The 22,855-nt window shown below is 37.7% G+C and overlaps 1 protein-coding gene across 1 annotated transcript in view; it reads left to right on the plus strand.

Moving 5' to 3' along the window:
* Positions 1 to 22,855, plus strand: part of EHBP1 (EH domain binding protein 1) — a 347,498-nt gene that overhangs the window by 50,002 nt on the left and 274,641 nt on the right. The window contains exons 2-3 of the mRNA XM_052648636.1: positions 5,777 to 5,834; positions 15,313 to 15,408. Of these exons, the coding sequence (XP_052504596.1) occupies positions 5,777 to 5,834; positions 15,313 to 15,408 (154 nt within the window). The remainder of the gene's footprint in view (positions 1 to 5,776; positions 5,835 to 15,312; positions 15,409 to 22,855) is intronic.

Raw genomic sequence — 22,855 nt, forward strand, 5'->3', positions numbered from 1 at the left:
GGCAAAGAGGGGGGCCCACAACTTGCAGACAAAAGAAAGATACAGTTTATTGCTTTATAAATGGTTCATTGTAGCTCTGATATCTTTTCCTTCTTCCACTTCCATTTTCTTACTGTTCTTCCTCCTCTCCAGAAGTTAGCATCAGAATCACAGTGTTGAGATTAAGTCTTGCCACCTTCAGATTGAACTTGTTGCTTTTTAAGGATTTTGAGGGTATGATAGAAGGTAAATTTTTATTTTATTGTTTATTCATTCATTTACTTTTTGGCCATGCTGCACGGTATGTGGGATCTTAGTTCCCTGCCCAAGGATTGAACCCACACCCCCTTCAGTGGAAGCTCAAAGTCTTAACCACTGGACTACCAGGGAAATCCCTTTTTAAAAAATTTAAATTCATGTAGTTTGGCTTTATTTATTCTTTATAGACTCCTCTACATTGATTGAGTTGAGATAATTTATCAGTATATGTTTATCAAGAATGTGGTATTCCAGGAAGCTAAGGTTAAGCCATAGAAACAGATAGGAGTAAATCAATAAAAGTCGCACATTTTGAGGTTTCATGTGGAGAAGGATATACATGAATATAAGAGAAATATAGCCCTGGAAGTTTGGGAAAAGGGAACATGGGGGAGAGAGCAAAACCTTAAGTAACTGGAATTTAGCCACAGTTTTCTTGCCGTTTATATGGATCTATAGCTACTTTTTGAAATGATAATTAAGTACAATTATTATGAGGCACAGATCTTCAGTGTCTTTATTCCTCAAATTTTGATGCATTCCATCTTGAGAGGGACAAAAAGGACATTTTATTAAAGGAAAACCTCTCTTAGAGAATCAGTAACCTGTGTAATATAATTTCCAGAAAGATAACATTCCTTATTTTTAAATGTAAAGTTTTATCCCTTGAGGAAGCCCACCAGAGGCTTCAAATTTTGCAGTAGAACTCATAGGCAATGTGTCTGTGTGTACATATTATGTGTGTGTATATAAAATATTCATATGTGTAAATACCTATATATGTATATATGCATGTGTGTTTATATGTCTGTATATGTATTATGTGCAGGGCTACCTGGTCACTTAGGGAATGGGGTAGAAATTTTAAATATTTGACTGTTGAATTCTCTCTAAAACAGAGCTATATCAGGTTGTCCTGACTTTACTGATAGAAAGTTGTATAATTATAGTTTCTCTGGTAGTTGGATAAAACTCTCACAGTTGCTCTATCCCTGGCCTCTTGTGAGCACATAAGTTAATATTTAATGGTTCTTTTCTAGTACAGCATAGATGCTTAAAATATTAATTGTGGTCAACCAGTTGTGTGGTCAACCAGTTGTGTGGTTTGGAGAAGGAAATGGCAACCCACTCCAGTGTTCTTGCCTGGAGAATCCCAGGGACGGGGGAGCCTGGTGGGCTGCCGTCTGTGGGGTCGCACAGAGTCAGACACGACTGAAGCGACTTAGCAGCAGCAGTTGTGTGGTTATTGGTATTCTTCTGTAAGAACAGTAACTCACAGCATAGCTCTTTATTTTAAACATTCTATGTTACTTTGTCCCTGGTAATGTAAAGGGGAGCTGATTTCTAGTGTGTGTGTATTAGTTGCTCAGTCATCTCTGACTGTTTGTGTCCCAGTGGGTTGTAGCCCACCAGGCTACTCTGTCCATGGAATTCTCCAGGCAAGAATACTGGAGTGGGTTGCCATTCCCTTCTCCAGGGGAGATTTCTAGTGAAGACATTTTAAAAATTGGACATAACTTGGAATCACAAAAAGGTGTATTAATTTCTGGGGGCATTCTCAAACAAGTAACTTATGTTCTATTTACATTCTTGCGATTTCAGGCATGTAGGTTAGGATACCACCCTTCCTGACTTTCTTATTTTACAGTAAGAGGCTTCCATATTCTGAAACATGAGATCAGAATGGGTGGAGGAGAGGAAGGTGCTGAGAGGCCAGGTTGGGAGGAGGCAGCAAGCAGGTAGCACTAGGATGATATCGGGAAGGGAGGCCACCCTTGTTGCCATCACAGCGTCACAGTGCCTCACTATTTCAAATCAGGAGTGTGGGGATTGCTTACCACTCTCCTTGCAGAAGAATGGTTTTCGACCTTAGCTGGACATAACACTCAACTGAAATTTTTAAAAGTCTGCATACCAGGCCTAACGTTTAAATGTGATTCTCTAGTGGTGGAACCTAGATATCAATATTTTAAAAAAGCTTCCCAAGAGGTTCCAATGTGCATCCAAGGTGAAGATGCCTGCAAAGCTCAAATAAGCTGCAGATTCTCTCATTTAGTAGTGGATGTACATAGAGCCTCAGCTTTGTACCAGATTCTTATTAGTTGCTGCTGCTGCTGCTAAGTCGCTTCAGTCGTGTCCAACTCTGTGTGACCCCATAGACGGTAGCCCACCAGGCTCCCCTGTCCCTGGGATTCTCCAGGCAAGAACACTGGAGTGGGTTGCCATTTCCTTCTCCAATGCATGAAAGTGAAAAGTGAAAGTGAAGTCACTCAGTCGTGTCCGACCCTTAGCGACCCCATGGACTGCAGCCTACCAGGCTCCTCTGTCCATGGGATTTTCCAGGCAAGAGTATTGGAGTGGGGTGCCATTGCCTTCTCCGTATTAGTTGCTAGTAATAGAAAAATAAATAAGATATGGTTGATAAAGGAACACAATCTAGTGGAGAAGATAGAAATAATAACAAATAATGTAATAGAAAGCATGAAGTGAAAAAGAGAAAACTGTTAGTCACTCAGTTGTGTCCAACTCTTTGCAACCCCTTGGACTGTAGTGTACTAGCCTCCTCTGTCATTGGGATTCTCCAGGCAAGAATATTGGAGTGGCTTGTTGTACTGTTGTTCATTCGCTCAGCCATGTCCAACTCTCTGAGACCCCACAGACTGCAGCACACCAGGCTTCTCTGTCCTTCCCTATCTCTTGGAATTTGCTCAAATTCATGTCCATCAAGTCAGTGATGTTATCTAACCATTCGTCCATGCTGTCCCCTTCTTTGCCCTCACTCTTTCCCAGCTTCAGGGTCTTTTCCAATGAGTTGGTTCTTCACATCAGATGGCCAAAGTATTGGAGTTTCAGCTTCAGCATTAGTCCTTCCCAATGAATATTCAAGGTTGATTTCCTTTAGGATTGACTGGTTTGATCTCCTCCCTGTCCAGGGGACTCTCAAGAGACTTTTCTAGCACCACAATTCGAAGGCATCCATTCTTTGGTACTGAGCCTTTTTTATGGTCCAGCTCTCACATCTGTACATGACTACTGGAAAAACCATAGCTTTGACTATATGGACCTTTGTTGGCAAGGTGATGTCTCTGCTTTTTAATATGCTGTCTAGGTTTGATATAGCTTTTCTTCCAAGAAGCAAACATCTTTTAATTTCCTGGCTATAGTGACTGTCCACAGTGATTTTGGAGCCCAAGAGAATAGATTGTCACTATTTCCATTTTTTCCTCATCTATTTGCCATAAAGTGATGGGACCGATGCTATGAGCTTAGTTTTTTGAATGTTGAGTTTTAAGCCAGCTTTTTCACTCTTCCCTTTCACCCTCATCAAGAAGCTCTTTAGTTGCTGCCATTAGAGTGATATCATCAGCTTATGATTTTGAATTACTGGAGTGTGTAGCCATTCCCATCTCCAGGAGATCTTCCCAACCCGGGAATTGAACCTTGGTTTTCTGCATTGCAGGCAGGTTCTTTACCATCTGAGCCACCAGGGAAGCCCATAATACAGGGCATATAGCATATTAAAATAGAGATATTTAGTGTTAATGGAAATACAGGTAGAAGAAGCAATTAACTTTGCCTGAGGTTGAGGATATGGGTTAAAGTGGGAATGAAATGAGAAATGGTCAGGTTTTTATAGAGATGAATTAAGCATTTATCAGATAGAAAAGGAGAGAAAAGAGGAGGTTAAAGAAAAAAAGATCTTAAACATGAAAAGACGGGAAGAGATTGAATAAATGTTCAAGGATTGGTTGGAAAGCAAATGCCTTTGAGGTATTTGTAGGTTTTGCAGCTGGAAAATCAGAGTCAGGTGATGAGGTGCCTTATAAACCACAGTCAGGAATATGGATGCTGTCTTGCATGCTGTGATGTCAAAGGGTCAAGTATATACAGGGACTAAGTAGATCATCTGAAGAATGAAGCTGGTCAGGTGGAAAGAAGTTGATAGTGTTGGAGGCTTTAGTAATCTGGATAGCATGGAACTTGTTTGAAGGCATTTTAGTAGAAATTTTAAAAGATATTTATTTTTTTAGGTTGAGCTAGGTCTTCATTGTGGCATGCATGTGGGTTCTAGTTCCCTCATCAGGGACTGAACCTGAGCCCTTTGCATTGGAAGCATGGAGTCTCACCCACTTGACCACCAGGGAAGTCCCAAGAAATGTTTTCTAAAGTTTAAGCTTAAAATAAGGGAACTCTATTTAGGTCAAATCTGTCAAATTCAACTTTCAAGTGCCAGTTTGTTGTACCTTCAGTATAAGAGCCCTATTAGAATAGTAAAAAAAATGTTAGACTTTTGTAGCAATTCTAAAGTAGTATTGCAGAAGTATAATTAAAAGTTGAGGTTGGGCTGGAGATGTGGAGATAAGAACATAGTGGAAAGATTACTGTAGTAATCTTGGTAAAGTGTTCCAGCAAGCCACCAATGCTTTCAAACAAGGTAGCTTAACTGTTTGGATACTCAGTCCCTTTACTGTTAAGCTGCCAGCTTTGATCCATACCCTCTGCCCAGCTCTATTATCATGTTGCTATATGTACCCCACCACCCATCTCCATGTCTTTGTCCTATTCTGTTTCTCTGTGTATTAAACACGGTTTTGTTTCTCCATTGGTTCATATCCTTAGATGAACACTCTGATGTTCCATAGAAACTTTCTTCTATTTCATCTGTAACTTAGAATTTCTGCATCTGGCTGCTGCTCCCAGCATCTCAGGTTGGAAAGACCTATATTTCAGTCTTGTTTCTGCCAGAGCTTTTGATGAGTTTTTTTTTTTTAACTTTTCCAGAATATGGTTGTGGTGGTGTAGTTGCTCAGTCATGTCCAACTCTTTGCTACCCCATGGACTCTAGCCCACCAGGCTACTCTGTCCATGGAGTTTCTCAGGCAAGCATACTGGAGTGGGTTGCCATTTCCTTAAACTGGGGGGATCATCCCAACGATGAAACCCACATCTTCTGCATTGTAGGCAGTCTCTTGCATTGCAGGCAGATTCTTTACCATTGTGCCGCTAGGGAAACCCAGTGTACCCTGGGCTTCTTGTCAGAATGTACTTGCCTATTTTTCAGTATTGTATTATATTCTTGAAGATAGTTGAGATGATTGATTATAAAAAGGTTTTGAAAATCATAAGCATTGTTCACAAGATACAGATATGCTAAAGTAGTATAAACCACAGATTTAAATTATTTTGGAAATATTATTTTTATGCTTATTTTCTCTAAAGTGATAATGTGTTGGAAATATAGTTTTAGATGAGAGATATGTGTGTGCTTTTCTTTTTAAAATAGTCTAAGTATTTTATTTTACTTGGTTTGTCCCAATGAATTTACTTGGTAAAAAACATGTGGATGAAATATTAGTCATTTAAATTAGATCATGTCTATATTCTGCATTTACTATATGTGAGTAATTTATAGGGCTTTATTATTAGTGTAACCACTCCATGTAATCTAAAGCAGGTGACATTTTTGTTCTTTTAAAGGTGCTAAAACTAAATTTTATTGATTTAAGATAAATTTTACTTAATCTTCCCTGTTTGGCAGGCAACCAGATAAGCTGGTGGTAGTTTGGACAAGAAGAAGCCGAAGGAAGTCTTCCAAGGTTTGTCTGTTCTCTAAATTTCTTACCCAAATGTTGAATGTAACTTTTGGTCTAATTATTAAGCTTATCTGGCCCCAGTGAAGAATATTTTAAAATGTTTTTTGACATTTTGGGTTATTCTTATAATCTGCTTTACTAAAATGATTGATTAGGTACTATATGTAATCTTGGTATTATAGTTCTAGACAGGAGCCAGATACCTGAGTTTTGATTTTGGATTTGGTGGCCTTAAATAACATAATAGTTATTTAACATCTCTGTGCTAGAATATCATGAACTAATGAGTAAATAAAGATCACTTAAAAATTATATCTAGAATTACTTTATTCAGCTTCTAAGAAGATGGAGTTAGGGCACACATAATTAATGACGAGTTATCTGAGTCCATTTGCTAGGTTACAGAAGAGAAGAAGTTGGATTTTTCAGAGGTTTTAATCTTTTGTTCTTATGGCTTTGTGGGGGAGTGGAGCAGAATTTTTAAATGTTCAATAACAATTTTAGATATTTTTAAAATTCCAGTCTACAGACAAGTAAGATTGAACATGTGTTTATAGGCACACAGTAATTACAAGCATGTTTACTGACTGTGATATATGTAAAGAAAAAATTCATTTATTTTACCTGAAATTAAATTTTAATTAAATTTCAGAATTAAAAAATTTGTGAATACTGGTAATTAATTTTTTTCTTTGCTGAGTATTATTCTATCATGTGAATATATTGCAATTTGATTATCCATCTGTTGATGAAAGTATGGCTTGTTTCCAGTGAGTATTCTGAATACTCACTATTGTGACTAAATTTCTTTTAAACATTACTGTGCAAGTATTTCAGACAAGGCGATGGCACCCCACTCCAGTACTCTTGCCTGGAATATCGCATGGATGGAGGAGCTTGGTGGGCTGCAGTCCATGGGGTCACAAAGAGTCAGACACAACTGAGCAACTTGACTTTCACTTTTCACTTTCATGCATTGGAGAAGGAAATGGCAACCCACTCCAGTGTTCTTGCCTGGAGAATCCCAGGGACAGGGGAGCCTGATGGGCTGCCGTCTATGGAGTTGCACTGAGTCGGACACGACTGAGGCGACTTAGCAGCAGCAGTACAAGTATTTTGGGGGACAAATATTTTCTCTTGCACAAACAACTAGTAGTAGGATCACTGGGCAATAGGGTAGGTACCTTTTTAACTTTCAGCATACCCCCGCAGCAATAGAGGAAAGGTCCAGTTGCTTCACCTAATGAATAGCATCTTCTTCAAAGCATATATATGTAGTTTGGAGACAGGGTATTTTGGATCTGTAATATTTTCTTATCTATTTACGTATGAGAAAAGATTCTGAAAATAGGCTTAGGGTCGTCTATCAGTTTTTCTGAATGGGTCTTAAGCTTTTATGGAAAGGAACACTATTAGGTCATCCAGTAAGTATGATAGTGGAATCTGACTATTAACTATAAACATTAGACCCTGAATGATTTTTGCTGTCAACAGAAAGTGATTTCCCTCTTGTAGTAACTAGATACTAATTGTTTTCTTAAAACATTATGAAACATAATGAAATGCTTTAGATTAAAAGTCAATTCAGAATATTCATAGTTGAAATTAAGTATACTTTTAATTTAATTGCATTTTCAAAATCAGATAACTTTTAGGTCCAGATTCTTTTTTACATCATATTAAATTTTGATCGAATCTAAATGGTGAAATGCAAACATATGAAGTACAGGTTGATTTTTCACAGAATACAATATTTTCCAGAAGGAACTATTTCTTATTGGACTTATTTTCCAGTTGTGATGCTTCTAATATTTCAGATCCCTTCTGGATATTTTAGAATCATTGTATATTTCTCTTGAAACATTATAGATGTACTTTTGAAAAGTTATGAGAACTCACAATGTATTAAGCTTATTATTGTTGTTATTTAGTCACTCTAGTGATGTCCAGCTCTTTGGGACCCCATGGACTGTAGCTCCACAGGTTCCTCTGTCCATGGGATTTCCCAGGCAAGAGCACTAAAGTGGTTTGCCATTTCCTTCTCCAGGGGATCTTCCTGACCCAGGGATTAAACTCGAGTCTCCTGCACTGCAGGTGGATTCTTTACCACTGAGCCATCAGGGAAGCCCATATGCTATAGTAAGCTTGCAGGATTCCCTGATGGCTCAGTGGTAAAGAATCTGCCTGAAATTTACATAATATATATTCATGTATGTGTGAAATGCTGTTTTATACATTGTATACAACAGCTGAGTAAGGGTGTAAAAAGCAGTTCCAGAAGCTATAAAAGAAGTGATTATGATATTATGTGAAAATTAAACAAATTACTTTTTAGAAAAACTTCGAGGAGCTTGAGATCCATGGCATTTTGGAATTCTTTAAAAAAAAAAAAAAAAAAGCTAGCTTGTCCCCAGCTATTGTTTTTTAAAATTAACTATCAATTATATTAAATCCAAAGAGTAGAACCATTGTTTTCATCTGAAACACTCTTCTGTTTCTGACATTTTTCTTTTGAAATACACATTATTTGCTGCTAAGTCCCATTGAAATCACTTACAGGGAAAATAGATCTCTACAACCATTGGGCAGAAAATAGTCTGGTTTTTACTTTTAGGTTTGTTTCTGAAAAGAGTTGGAACTACACAGTAATTCATTCTCTTTGGTCTTGTGTATAACTTATTATTTATCTTGCCTGTTTCTGAATATATCTACCTTTTAAAAATTATTTTACTGAAGTATGGTTGGTTATCTACCTTTTTTATATTAGTGGATTGCAACTTATATCTGATACCCAGATAACAGATTAGACAGTAAAATGATAAGGCACATTGCCTTATTTGATTTCAAGTTTAGTTCTCAGTGTTTTGCTCACTTTCTTTGGATACATGTCTATTTTTGTAATTAAATATAAAGAACCCATTGCAGAATCATTTTTTATTGAGAGAATAATTACAAAATAATTACCATGAGTAATTATTACAATAGGCAGTTTTCCTACCTCTTATCTTCAAGTCATGGCATTTATAGCAAATTTATTTTCAGGCAGCAGTTGAATTGTATATGCTTAAATGAATTATTTTTCAGTATAGTGTTGGACAGAGGAAGCAGGAAAATTGTAATAGACAAGACAAGTTATGGCAGAGTAGTCTGTTGCCTTAAACCTAGTTTTCAAACTAGGAATTTAAAGTCACAGAGATGGGAGAATTCCAAAGGGAGAGAAGAGCTTGAAAGTCCTCACCAGCTTTTGGATGGCATTACCACTTCCACTTCCTTGCTATAAGCTATATTTTTGTTGTTGTTGTTTTAAACTTTTTATTTTGTTTTGAAGTATGGCTGATTAACAATGTTATGATAGTTTCAAGTGGACAGCAAAGGGACTTAGTCATACATATACATGTATCCATTCTCTCCCAAACTCCCTTCCCATCAAGACTGCCATGTAACATTGAACAGAGTTCCCTGTGCTATATATATTAAGTCCTTGTTGGCTATCCAGTTTTAATGTAGCAGTGTGCACCTGTATAGCCTTTAACAATATGCTGTGGTATCATCAAGGGGTGGGTGTAGTGGTAGATCTTTGACTAAGACTATGATGTGGGCAGCTCTAAGACAACTTTACATGTGACTTCCTAAACGTATGCATAGATGAAGTTTTATAAATTGAAAATCATCAATTTAAAAACTAAATGATAGTTATATTTATTCAGTGAAAAATTTCAGAAGTAACAAGTGAATATTTAGTTCCATATTAGGTTTTTTAGTTCCATATCTGTATTTGGTTCCATATTAGGTTCAGGTCTTTTACATAAGGTATGATATGAAATAATTTGAAAATAAGACATCTTATAGAGTCAGTACTCAAAATTGATAAATGTTACCTTTTCCCTAGGTCTGCCTTTGCTAAAGGATCTCTGATACGATTAAAAGGTGAAACAATTTATATGAGTGGAAGTGAAAATGGCTTCATCCTTTCTACCATTAACTGTACTAGGATGATGGCAAATGATTAAATAACCCACCTTTCTGGACTATATTAAGGAGCTAAATAGCTGTATGTGTTTTATACTGAATTACTTCTAGGGAAATCTTTTCTATTACTCTGACTAAAAACTGATCAAGATTCCTGTAGTGCTGATGATTGCCAACATGAGATACTTTTTAAAAATAAAGTTCCTAAAAACCTAAAGTACTATCTCCCTGGATCTGTACAATTAGGTGTTTAGTACCACAGCTGTTTTTAGTTGCATGTATTAGACTTTTCATTCTTTTTCTAATATATAATAATTAGCTGACATTATGAAGCTGACATTGTCAGATACTAAGCTGAACTAATTGATATTGTTACTGTGTCTTAACATAGCTAGTTTGTACAGTCACTAAAAAGACCATCAGAAAGTCAGAGCTCTGACTTAGGTGGACCTTTTCTGTCATTGGGGAGAGTTGCTGGATAGAAAGGCGGGATACCAGCAACTTGGGAACTAGCACCCTTCTATCTCTTTTTATTTAAAAAAAGAAAAAAGATTTTAGTTTGTTAAGCAGTTAGTAGTTTTGTTTGTTCAGCAGTCTAATTACCATTTCCTGATCCTGGACTGAGAATTGAAAGAGATCATTTAGAGGACCAGCATTAGATAATTACTTAATATCACTGTCTTCTAATTCTGCCCAGTTGTTTGTTGGTCTCCACATTCCCTGCTTTTCACACTTTTGATCTCTGTCTCATGCATATAAATGTTAAGACCTTAGGGATTGAAGACTATTTTCTTGACTACTGTGTGAATCAGAAATAGAGTTGGCTATAGTGTTGGTTGGGTGAAGAACCCTGAACTTGAAAATCATGGAGCTGGTTCTCCTGCAGATTATTATTATGGGTTCAGGCAAGCCATTTACTCTTCATTGCTTCAGTTTCATTATCTGTACCTGATTAGATCTCCTAAGGGTATTTTCAGGTCTGAAATTCTTTGATGGTACTTTTTAAAATTCAAAATGTTCAAATACTATCTTTTCTACTGTCGCTAATAAGAAAGATTCAATTATTATAGTCTTTTTCAATGTATGGGGAGATTATGAAAATATAATTATGAGAAGTTTGAAGAGACTAGAGAAATAGCTTGATCTATCTTTAGAGTACATGAGAATTACAGTTGTCACAAATCTTCAGAATTAAGTATGTAGACTATATAGAGAGGAGGTCTAATTAGAGATTATCTAAGATAGCAGCAGTTTACTTTTCAAAATTCAGATTGTTCACTCTGTGGAGTTGTGTTCTAGGACTGTCAGCAGGCATAGAAATAAGGCAGGGGAATAAAGAATCTCTGGAGATGTTTTTTAATCAACAAAACTCCGTTCTTTACCACTGGCTGTGGTGTGCTAAGTCTCTGTTTTTTATTGAAGTATAGTTGACTTACAGTATTCTGCTGGTGTTTTAACCAACAAGATATGATAAGATTTACATGGACATAAGTTTCTGTGATCTTGATCACTTCTCAGTTCCACTTCGTGGATTCAAATCCAGTTTCTGCGACTTACTTGCTGTGTGGTCTTGGTCAAGTCTGTGTCTCAGTGTCCTCAGATGTCCTCTCAGTGTCCTCTCAGATGTGTTAAATCTGCTCCCTGACATGCATCTGCATTCAACTACTCTAACTTCTTTTCTTTTATTACGGAAGAATGATCTGTGCTCCCAGCACAAGCCAATCTGTCTCCTTTCATACTGTTAAAGGCATTACTCTAGCGATTATTTCTCTTCTGCATCATTAAAATTTCCCTTTCAACTGAGTGTTTCCCATCACCCTAAAAATATATCTGTCTTACTTAAAAAATTCTGGTCTGACAATATTTCTCGTACTAGCACTAACCTATTTCTCTCTTTCTCTTTCAGCAAATTAGCCCAGAGAAGTTGAATGTGCTTAGCTTCAGTGTCTTTCTTCCTCTTCTTTCTTGAACCCATGCTGATCCAGTTAGGTGTTTACCTGCCCTCACCACTCTACTGAAACAGCTCTTGTGAAGTCAGTAATGGCTTCGGCTTTGTTAAATCCAGGGGTCATTTTCCAGACCTCATCCTCTTGACCTGTCACCAAGATGTGGCACAGATAATTGTTTGTGTCTCCTGAAAATATTTTCTCCACTAGACTTTTGGAATAACCACTTGCCTCTGGTTTTCCTTCTACTTACTGACCTTTCTTTACTGATTCCTCCTCATTTCCTGGACCTGTTACTGTTGTGCTCCAAAGTTCAGTTCCTGAACCTTTATATTCTCCCTCTCTGTTTCCCTTCCTCCCTCCTGTCACTCCCTTGGGATTATATCCACCTTTAAGCTTCAAGTAACACCTGTATGCTGATGATTCCCAAATTTATAACTCCAGGCAGGTATATCCAGCTGCCTAGTTAAATAGCTACATTTGAATATCTAATAGGCACCTTAGATTTAATGTGTATAAAATCAAGTTCCTAATCTGATTTTCCAAACCTGATCCTTCTGCAGTTTTATCTCGTATCTGTTAATAGCAATTACTGTTTTGTACTTGCTGAAGGGTAAAAGCCATACAGTCATCCTTGGCTGCTTTCTTTCATACAGTCAGACAGAAAATCTTATTGATTCTGTCTTGAAAATAAAAATAAATAAAAATTTTTTAAAAATCTGATCACTTCATACCACTTTTATACCACCCTAAGCCAAGTCACCATCAACTCTCCTTGGGATTATTGCATAGCTTCTTTATTGTCTCCCTGTTTCCTCTCTTACACCTGGTTGTTGTTGTTCAGTCACTCAGTCATGTCCAGCTCTTTGCGACCCCATGGACTGCAGCATGCCAGGCTTCCCTGTCCTTCACTGTTTCTCCTGGAGTTTACTCAAACATCTGGAGTCTATTCTGAATAGATTTGCTAGAGCTAAAAAAAATGTAACTTGGATCATCATTCTTCTGCTAAAATCCTCCAGTGGCTTCTCATCTCTCTCAAATTAAAAGCCAGAATCTTTGGATGGCCTGCCAGAACCTTGTATGACTGGGCCCTCCATGATTTCCCTAGTCTTGTCTTCTACTGCTCTTCTCTTTAACTCTGCCCCAGCCACATTGGCCTTGTTGTTATCTAACTGCCTCAGCACCTTTTCAGTTGCTGGTCCATCTCTCTAAAAGACTCTTCCCATGTTTAAATGATCTGATTCGCCTCCTATGGTCTGCTCTTGTCACCTTCTCAAGGCTACTTTTCTCCGATTTGTTGTTTAATCGCTCAAGCTGTGTCCAGCTCTTTGCAATCCCATGGACTGCAGCTTGCTAGGCTTCCGTGTACTTCACTGTCTCCTGGAGTTTGCTCAGAGTCATGGAGTCGATGATGCCATCCAATATCTCATCTTCTGTCACTCCCTTCTCCTTCTGCTCTCAATCTTTCTCAGCACTGAGGTCTTTTCCAATGAATCGGCTATTCGCATCAGGTGGCCAAACTATTAGAGCTTCAGCTTCAGCATCAGTCCTTCCAATAAATATTCAGGGTTGATTTCCTTTAAGATTGACTAGTTTGATCTCCTTGCTGTCCAAGGGACTCTCAAGAGTATTCTCCAGCACCACAGTTTGAAGGCATCAATTCTTCAGCGCTCAGCCTTTTTTTATTGTCCAGCTCTCATATCTGTACTGACTACTGGAAAAACTATAGCTTTGACTAAATGGACCTTTGTAGGCAAAGTAATGTCTCTGCTTTTTAAAACACTGTCTAGGTTTGTCATTGCTTTTCTTTTTTTTTTTTTTTTAATTTTTACTTTATTTTACTTTACAATACTGTATTGGTTTTGCCATACATTGACATGAATCCACCACCGGTGTATACAAGCTCCCAATCCTGAATCCCCCTCCCACCTCCCACCCCAGATCATCTCTCTGGATCATCCCCATGCACCAGCCCCAAGCATCCTGTATCCTGTATCGAACATAGACTGGCACTTCGTTTCTTACATGATAGTATATATGTTTCAATGCCATTCTCCCAAATCATCCCACCCTCTCCCTCAGAGTCCAAAAGTCTGTTCTATACATCTGTGTCTCTTTTGCTGTCTCGCATACAGGGTCATCATTACCATCTTTCTAAATTCTGTATATATGTGTCAGTATATTGTATTGGTGTTTTTCTTTCTGGCTTACTTCACTCTGTATAATCGGCTCCAGTTTCATCCATCTCATTAGAACTGATTCAAATGTATTCTTTTTAATGGCTGAGTAATACGCCATTGTGTATATGTACCACCGCTTTCTTATCCATTCATCTGCTGATGGACATCTAGGTTGTTTCCATGTCCTGGCTATTATAAACAGTGCTGCAGTGAACATTGGGGTACATGTGTCTCTTTCAGTTCTGGTTTCCTCGGTGTGTATGCCCAGCAGTGGAATTGCTGGGTCATAAAGCAGCTCTATTTGCAATTTTTTAAGGAATCTCCACACTGTGCTCCATAGTGGCTGTACTCGTTTGCATTCCCACCAACAGTGTAAGAGGGTTCCCTTTTCTCCACATCCTCTCCAGCATTTATTGCTTGTAGACTTTCGGATCGCAGCCATTCTGACTGGTGTGAAATGGTACCCCATTGTGGTCTTGATTTGCATTTCTCTGATAATGAGTGATGTTGAGCATCTTTTCATGTGTTTGTTTGCCATCCGTATGTCTTCTTTGGAGAAATGCCTATTTAGTTCTTTGGCCCATTTTTTGATTGGGTCGTTTATAGCTCAACTCCAGAAAAATAAACGACCCAATCAAAAAATGTCATTGCTTTTCTTTCAAGCAACAAGCGTCTTTTAATTTCATGGCTGCAGTCACTGTCCACAGTTATTTTGGAGTCCAAGAAAATCAAGTCTGTCACTATTTCCATTGTTTCCCCAACTATTTGAATTTGCCTTTAAGTTCTGAGATCACAAAATAATTTTTAAAATATTTCTCCTGATTTCTTATGTGGCAAAACCAATACAATATTGTAAAGTAAAAAATAATAATAATAATAAATAAAATAAAATATTTGAAATAGCTTTTGAAAATATGATGCATCTCATTTTTCTATCTTCGTGTGTGTGTGTGTAGGAGAGGGTAAATGTTTGTTTACAGATAGTAGTCTGTAGCTTACATGTGATACAACTGTCATGAGTAAGTGTTAGTTGCTCAGTTTTGTCCAACTATTTGCAATCCTATGTACTGTAGCCTGCCAGGCTCCTCTATCCATGGAATTCTCCAGGCAATACTGGAGTAGGTTGCCATTTCCTCCTCTAGGAGATCTTGCTGATCAAGGGATTGAACCCAGGTCTCCTGCACTGCAGGCAGATTCTTTATTGTCTCAGCCACCAATGGTCATGGCCTAAGTCTGATGCTTGAAAAGTTCTATTTGACTAATCATTTTTTGTTTTAGGGAGACAGATCTAATGGATAGTTATATAGGGTCAATATATCTTTGCAAATTATTAATATTGTATTTTCTGTACTTCAGGTTGATGACTTTTTTTTTTTTTTTTGGTAGGCTCATAGCTGGCAGCCTGGAATAAAAAATCCATACCGTGGTGTTGTCGTATGGCCTGTTCCTGAAAACATTGAGATCACTGTGACACTTTTTAAGGTAAGTTCCATTTTTATAGGTTATAGGATTTACTGTGCAATCATTGTTAAATGATAGAATATTTCAGTATTCACTGTTTGACACACTTGAGTCCTTAATGAGCAGTAAGGACTTTAATATGGGTTATTTTTAGAGATGTAGCAATTTATAACAATGCAAGGTGTTTCATGGTGTATAAAGTCCAAATAATTTGAGAGTCTTTTTGAACTTATTCCAATTAAGATGAACTGGAACACTTCTTTTATTGCTTCCTACATTCTACCCACAGGAAAATTTAAAGTGCTTTTTCTGTGGAAAGCTGAGGTTTGTGGAATTCTTGTCCTGAGTCTCATTTTGTTAGCCTTGTTTGACTGAAAACAAGATGAGTTTTAAAATTGATATATGGTATTTTATTGATGTTAATATAGGAAGGTAAATTTAAAATGTATTTTTGATAAATATTTTATTAATACTGATAGCTTATAAATACTATAGCTTAAAATAAAAATTCTGGAAATAAATTCAAAGTCCAGATCCAAAAAATATAGCTGTTCGTATATCTTGCTTTTTTATATATGTTTTTTCTTGAATGTCTTCTCTATTTCTTAATGTTCTAAAATAGTCCTCACACATATGGAAACTAAGCGCTAGAATAATTACTTTCCTAACCAATTTCTTGATCTTCAAGACCAAGATAATCACGATGGTGTGATCACTCACCTAGAGCCAGACATCCCAGAATGTGAAGTCAAGTGGGCCTTAGAAAGCATCACTACGAATGAAGCTAGTGGAAGTGATGGAATTCCAGTTGAGCTATTTCAAATCCTGAAAGATGATGCTGTGAAAGTGCTGCACTCAATATGCCAGCCAATTTGGAAGACTCAGCAGTGGCCACAGGACTGGAAAAGGGCAGTTTTCATTCCAATCCCAAAGAAAGGCAATGCCAAAGAATGCTCAAACCACCGCACAATTGTACTCATCTCACACGCTGGTAAAGTAATGTTCAGAATTCTCCAAGCCAGGCTTCAGCAATATGTGAACCGTGAACTTCCTGATGTTCAAGCTGGATTTAGAAAAGGCAGAGGAACCAGAGATCAAATTGCCAACATCTGCTGGATCATCAAAAAAGCAAGAGAGTTCCAGAAAAACATCTATTTCTGCTTTATTGACTATGCCAAAGCCTTTGACTGTGTGGATCACAAGAAACTGTGGATAATTCTGAAAGAGATGGGAATACCAGACCACCTGACCTGCGTCTTGAGAAATCTGTGTGTAGGTCAGGAAGCAACGGTTAGAACTGGACATGGAACAACAGACTGGTTCCAAATAGGAAAAGGAGTATGTCAAGGCTGTATATTGTCACCTTGCTTATTTAACTTCTATGCAGAGTACATCATGAGAAACGCTGGACTGGAAGAAGCACAAGCTGGAATCAAGATTGCCGGGAGAAATATCAATAACCTCAGATATGCAGATGACACCACCCTTATGGCAGAAAGTGAAGAGGAACTAAAAAGCCTCTTGATGGAAATGAAAGTGGAGACTGAAAAAGTTGGCTTAAAGTTCAACATTCAGGAAACGAAGACCCGGGCATCTGGTCCCATCACTTCATGGGAAATAGATGGGCAAACAGTGGAACCAGTGTCAGACTTTTTTGAGGGGGCCTGCAGAATCACTGGAGATGGTGATTGCAGCCATGAAATTAAAAGACGCTTACTCCTTGGAATGAAAGTTATGACCAACCTAGATAGCATATTGTAAAGCAGAGACATTACTTTGCCAACAAAGGTCCATCTAGTCAAGGCTATGGTTTTTTCAGTGGTCATGTATGGATGCGAGAGTTGGACTGTGAAGAAAGCTGAGCACTGAAGAATTGATGCTTTTGAACTGTGGTGTTGGAGAAGCCTCTTGAGAGTCCCTTGGACTGCAAGGAGATCCAACCAGTCCATTCTGAAGGAGATCAGCCCTGGGATTTCTTTGGAAGGAATGATGCTAAAGCTGAAACTCCAGTACTCTGGCCACCTCATGTGAAGAGTTGACTCATTGGAAAAGACTCTGATGCTGGGAGGGATTGAAGGCAGGAGAAGGGGACGACAGAGGATGAGATGGCTGGATGGCATCACCGACTCAATGGATGTGAGTTTGAGTGAACTCCAGGAGTTGGTGATGGACAGGGAGGCCTGGCGTGCTGCGATTCATGGGGTTGCAAAGAGTCGGACACGAGTCAGCAGCTGAACTGAACTGAACCAATTTCTTACCTGCTCCAAAAAAAAAAAAATTATGGGGACAAATATGTCTCAGCCTTCTTAGAAGTAGTACATAGGAAACAAATGCTTTATTTCTTCTTTCAATCATTCTAGTCATGTTGACTTTACTTTTGCAGAAGGACAGAATGAAGGAGGACATCTCATTGAGCATAATTTAGTAAAATAAACTTGTGAAAATCCACTAAATACTATAAGATATGACATCTAAGTAGAGCAAAGTTACATGGCTTCAAGTGTGAAATCACTGTGTAAAAAAGTACTTTTGATTTTGTATTTCAGTATATTAATTGATGTGCTCTGGAACTACTGAAGAGATCAATAGAACAAAGCAGTATAATGAATGTTAATGTATTAGTGTCCCATCAATGGGACACTACTTTCAAATGCTCTATGTTTCATAGATATTCTATTTTATGAAAGATTCTTAACACTTTATGTGTGTCTTACAGTTGTAATACTATTGTTATTGACATTATAACATGACATGATTATGCATATCATTTATACACTGTTGACCAGAGAGAAATAAGGCATGAGGTTGTGTAGCTCCTCTTCTTTTTTTTTCAGGAAAGAATCAGAATCATCCTATCACCTTTCAGTCAGCTGTCGTAAAAGCCTGTTATTAACCCCCTACCCTTCCCCATCCATACCTCTTCTGTGTGTGTTAGTCACTCAGTCGTGTCCAACTCTTTGTGAGCCCCGGGGATGTGGCCCACCAGGCTTCTCTGTCCATGGAATTCTCCAGGCAAGAATAATAGAGTGGGTTGCCATTTCTTCCTCCAGGGGATCATCTTGACTCAGGGCTCGAACCTAGGTCTCCCACATTGCAGGCAGATTCTTTACTTTTTGAGCTACCTCTGCTACTAAAGTGATAGAGTGAGCTTGGTAGTTAACAATAATACCTTTAGAGTACTATTTCATTTAATTCTCAGAGTAACCCTGAAGTTCTAGAATTGTTTCCATTGTATGGATAAAGAAACTAAAGAAGAAGGTAACTTTGCCCAGTCACACTGTGATTTAGCCCTGGGGTGTGGTTGTTGTGTGTTTGGTTTTGGGTTTGTTTTACATCGCAGGACTTCCCTGGTGGCTCAGACGGTAAAACATCTGCCTACAATGTGGAAGACCTGGGTTCAGTCCCTGGGTCGGGAAGATCCTCTGGAGAAGGAAATGGCACCCCACTCCAGTACTCTGCCTGGAAAATCCCATGGACAGAGGAGCGTGGTAGGCTGCTACAGTCCATGGGGCCGCAAAGAGTTGGACACAACTGAGCGACTTCACTCACTCACATCGCATGGCCTATTCTGTAGTAAAAACCACTCTGAATATAGATTACCATGGTGGAATCTATGACATGCTTGAGGAAAACTTTTAAGTAATCTTCTGTGTTTTGATTTAGTCTGTTTTTATTGTTAAAGCAAATGAATGGACATAGTTACACAACTTTTATAAAATGATGATAGACAGCAAGGGGTTAGAAGAGAGCTGATAAATGGCTGACAGCTGTGTGTTTGGGCAAAGGATATGCACTAACTGAGTGATTTTGAGTTGAAAGTGGCTGTTGAAATGTATTACTTGGAGGATTAGAAGGTAAGTAGTTTTCAAGTACTAATGAGAATGTTCAGCAAATCCTATCACTGAACTTTTTGTCTTTTAAATGTTAGTCTGTTGGGAAATAAACTCAAATACTCCCTCCTTCCCAGTTTGCTGTATTACACATTTCTCTTCAGTGAATATCTTTAAATATCTTTATCTTCCTGGCTCCATATCTTCCCAGAGTTGTAATAGAAGAACCAAAAAGTAAAACAAAACAAAATAGCTTTTCATTCTCTCATATTAATTTTTGATTCTTGTTTTTGAACAGCATTTTAAAATATTCAAGTGGAAAGCTTTTTCATATTTCCCCCTTTCTTTTACTTATATTAAAGTCTCACAATTTACTTAATTCTGAAATTTGCAAAATAGGAAAGAACTCATATTCACAGGTGTGTTCATAGACAAAGTGCTTTTAAAAAAAGTTATCAAGAAGTTTCAATTTTCTGTGACTTAAGCAGAAATTAATTTCTTTAGCCTGCACACTTGATTTTGAAAGTTGAATTAGCTTGAAAATAGCTATTTCTGGTAAATGAAGAAAAGCCTTTTGGGGTTGAGAAGGGAAATGGCTCTTTAAGCTGTTTCACTTTTTCTCTTTAGTTCAGTGGTAATAAAAGAGACACTAGAGGATCGGGAGCAGGATGTAAAGAAGACTTAATTGATTCAAGGTGGAAGCAACTTTCATTACTAATGTTGTTTTTAGTCAATAACATAATGAGTTTTGTAGATATACCATTTTAAAGTAACTTGAAAATGAACATTATTGTTGTTCCTTTACATCTTTTTAGTGACTTTGCCTTATCAGATGTGACCCTTGGCCCCATTAAAATTATTCTGTTATGGGTAATATTCATCTGTGTTTCTAAAAAATGTTTTATCAACTTTGAGAATTAATGTATATCACTTATAAGGTGCAATTCAATATTTGTTAAGTTTCAAGGCATATATTCATTAATTCATTAATCAAGTTTTCTTGAGAAACTACCATGTTCCAGGTACTTTTCTAGGTCCCTGGGAGCACAGAGGTAAAACTGAACTAACGACATGGCTAAAAGTCAGTCAGACCTAGAATTGGCACGTAATTTTAACACTTATTTGTGGGAAGTTACATCTTTTAGGCCTCAGTTTTCTGTTCTTTTAACTAGGAATAAAAATGATACCTATTTCATAAGTAGTTGTGATGATTAAAACTCTTAATACAGTGACTGAGGCAGTGTGTGCTTTGCAAATATTTCATATTATCAGTACTACTATTGGAACTTCTCTGGTGGGTTAGACGGTAAAGAATCTTCCCTCAAGGCAGGAGACCTGGGTTCAGTCCCTGGATTGGGAAGATCCTCTGGAGGTGGAAATGGTAACCTACTCCAGTATTCTTGCCTGGAGAATTTCATGGACAGAGGAGCCTGGCTGGTTATAGTCCATGGGGTCACACAGAGTTGAACATGACTGAGCAACGCACACACACACACACACACACACACACACACACTACTATTAATTGTAAAAGCTGCACTAGAGCTAGGCTGCATTCTTCAACAGTGGTGTGGGTGGGGGGCAAGCAGGAAGGGTAGTAATATATCTTTTTCCTAAGCATTGTGTCACACCATTACTTGGTCTCAAAAGTAGCACTATTTGGGTCCTAAATCTCTCATGAAAAAAATCCTTTAACCTACATTTACAGTAGTCATTCTCGATAAACCTTCACAAACCTGGGCAGGGCCAGGCTGGGAAAATAAGTACTAAGTAGAGTCCTCTACCTCTTTCTCCTTTCTACCGTTTCCTGCCTGCCCCTGCCCATCACCACCAAATAAACTCCTTTTTGGCAGGTCTTTATGATATCTGTGTGGATTTACACTGTGTGAATTTGTCACAGTTGCCTTAAGACAGCTCAGAATCAGCTAGTCACCATACTTTTAAGGTAGAAAAATAAAAATGAAGTAATGAAGGAGTTTGAAATTTATCCCATAAGTTGTAGGGATCATTGAAAAACTCTTAGTTGATACTTACATGGTCAGAACTGTGGTTTAGGAGAATTAATCTGCATACAAGATTAATTGGAGAGCAAGAGAGACTGGGTGCTGCAGTTACTTTTATCTTGAAATAGCCTAGGCACAAAGTGATGAGGACCCAAACTCAGCTGTGGCCGTAGAAACTGAAGGTTAATAATAGACTGTAGTGGAATCAGTCATGCATAAGGAGCTTCCCTATGAGAAGCGTGTGGTCCATGAGACACAGTAGGGGAATAGCATCTGTTAGCACATACTCTCACTCTCAGTACCTCCATCCCTCCCCCACCTCTAAAACATAAAGTTCAACTTGAATAAGTTAAATGCACTTACGATGCTACGCCACTGCTTTTCCTTTTATGTCTTAAAATCTGTTGCTTTTCACCTTTACTTATTCTAGTATCTGTGGAAATCCTGTGCAATCCCACCTAGCCTAAATGCTTCCTCACTTGTAAAGCTTTTCCTGTTCCTTCCTCTAAGAAATGTATTGTCTTCTAATCTCTAGTAAAACTACGTAGTTCATTCATCATCTGTGTATTTAGATTAGTTGTATTTGTCTTTGAAAGCAAGGACAACTATGTTTGAATCCGTATAACGCCTCTGTAATTCCTTATATAATAAGTAGCCAATAAATATTTGCCAAATACTTGGTTAAAGTGTGACTCATTTAGAAAAAAGCTGCATTTGGTTGTAGGATCTGTTACCCTTTCTCAGGCCTCTGGTGATGGAGGGCAGATGAGGGTATCAATGTCAGATTTGTCATTTTGTGTAGGTTATGAAGTTCTTTGCAGTACTTTGAAATTCCAGATGTTTATAATATGTAACCTCTGCATCAAGAAAACATTGCCTCAAGTAATGCTTTGAGTTCAAAATACTTAGAGGTATAAAAATTAGGATATCTGTATCTTAATAAATGAGCCTGGTGGGCTACAGTCCATGGGGTCACAGAATCAGACATGACTGAGGGACTGAACACTGCACAAAAAGTGCTTCTTAATAGTTCATTCACCAAGTTATCTGTCCCTGGGTTTCTTTTGTAAATTAATTTTTATTGGGGTATAGATCATTTACAGTGTTGTGTTAGTTTCTGCTGTACAGCAGAGTGAATCAGTCACACATAGATGTGAAGTCATTCTTTCAGATTCTGTTCCTATATAGACCGTTACAGAGTATTGCGTAGAGCTACCTGTGCTTTTAGTTATCTATTTTATATATAGTAGTGTGTGTATGTCAATCTCAGTCTCCCAATTGATCCCTCCCCTCTTTTTCCCCTTGGTAAGCATAAGTTTGTTTTCTACCTCTTTGATTCTCTTTCTGTTTTGTAAATAGGTTCATTTGTACCACTTTTTAAAATTCCATGTATAACCTCTGTCATAAAATATTTTTATGGTTTCCTTTTGTCTTGTTTTATGCAATGATGGAAAATAATGTTATGTATTAACCTAAGTAAGACAGAGAATTTATTAATAAAAATAATGTTTTAAATTTAGATAAATTATGAAAGTTTCTTAAAAGCAGGCCATTCTGCCCCTCCTTTTTATAAAAGTTGATAAAAGCTAAAATCAAGGCTGTTTGTATTTTCCTAATTGAATTGACTGGATTAAA

This window comes from Budorcas taxicolor, chromosome 11, assembly GCF_023091745.1.
Source record: "Budorcas taxicolor isolate Tak-1 chromosome 11, Takin1.1, whole genome shotgun sequence".
NCBI classification, from domain to species: Eukaryota; Metazoa; Chordata; class Mammalia; order Artiodactyla; family Bovidae; genus Budorcas; species Budorcas taxicolor.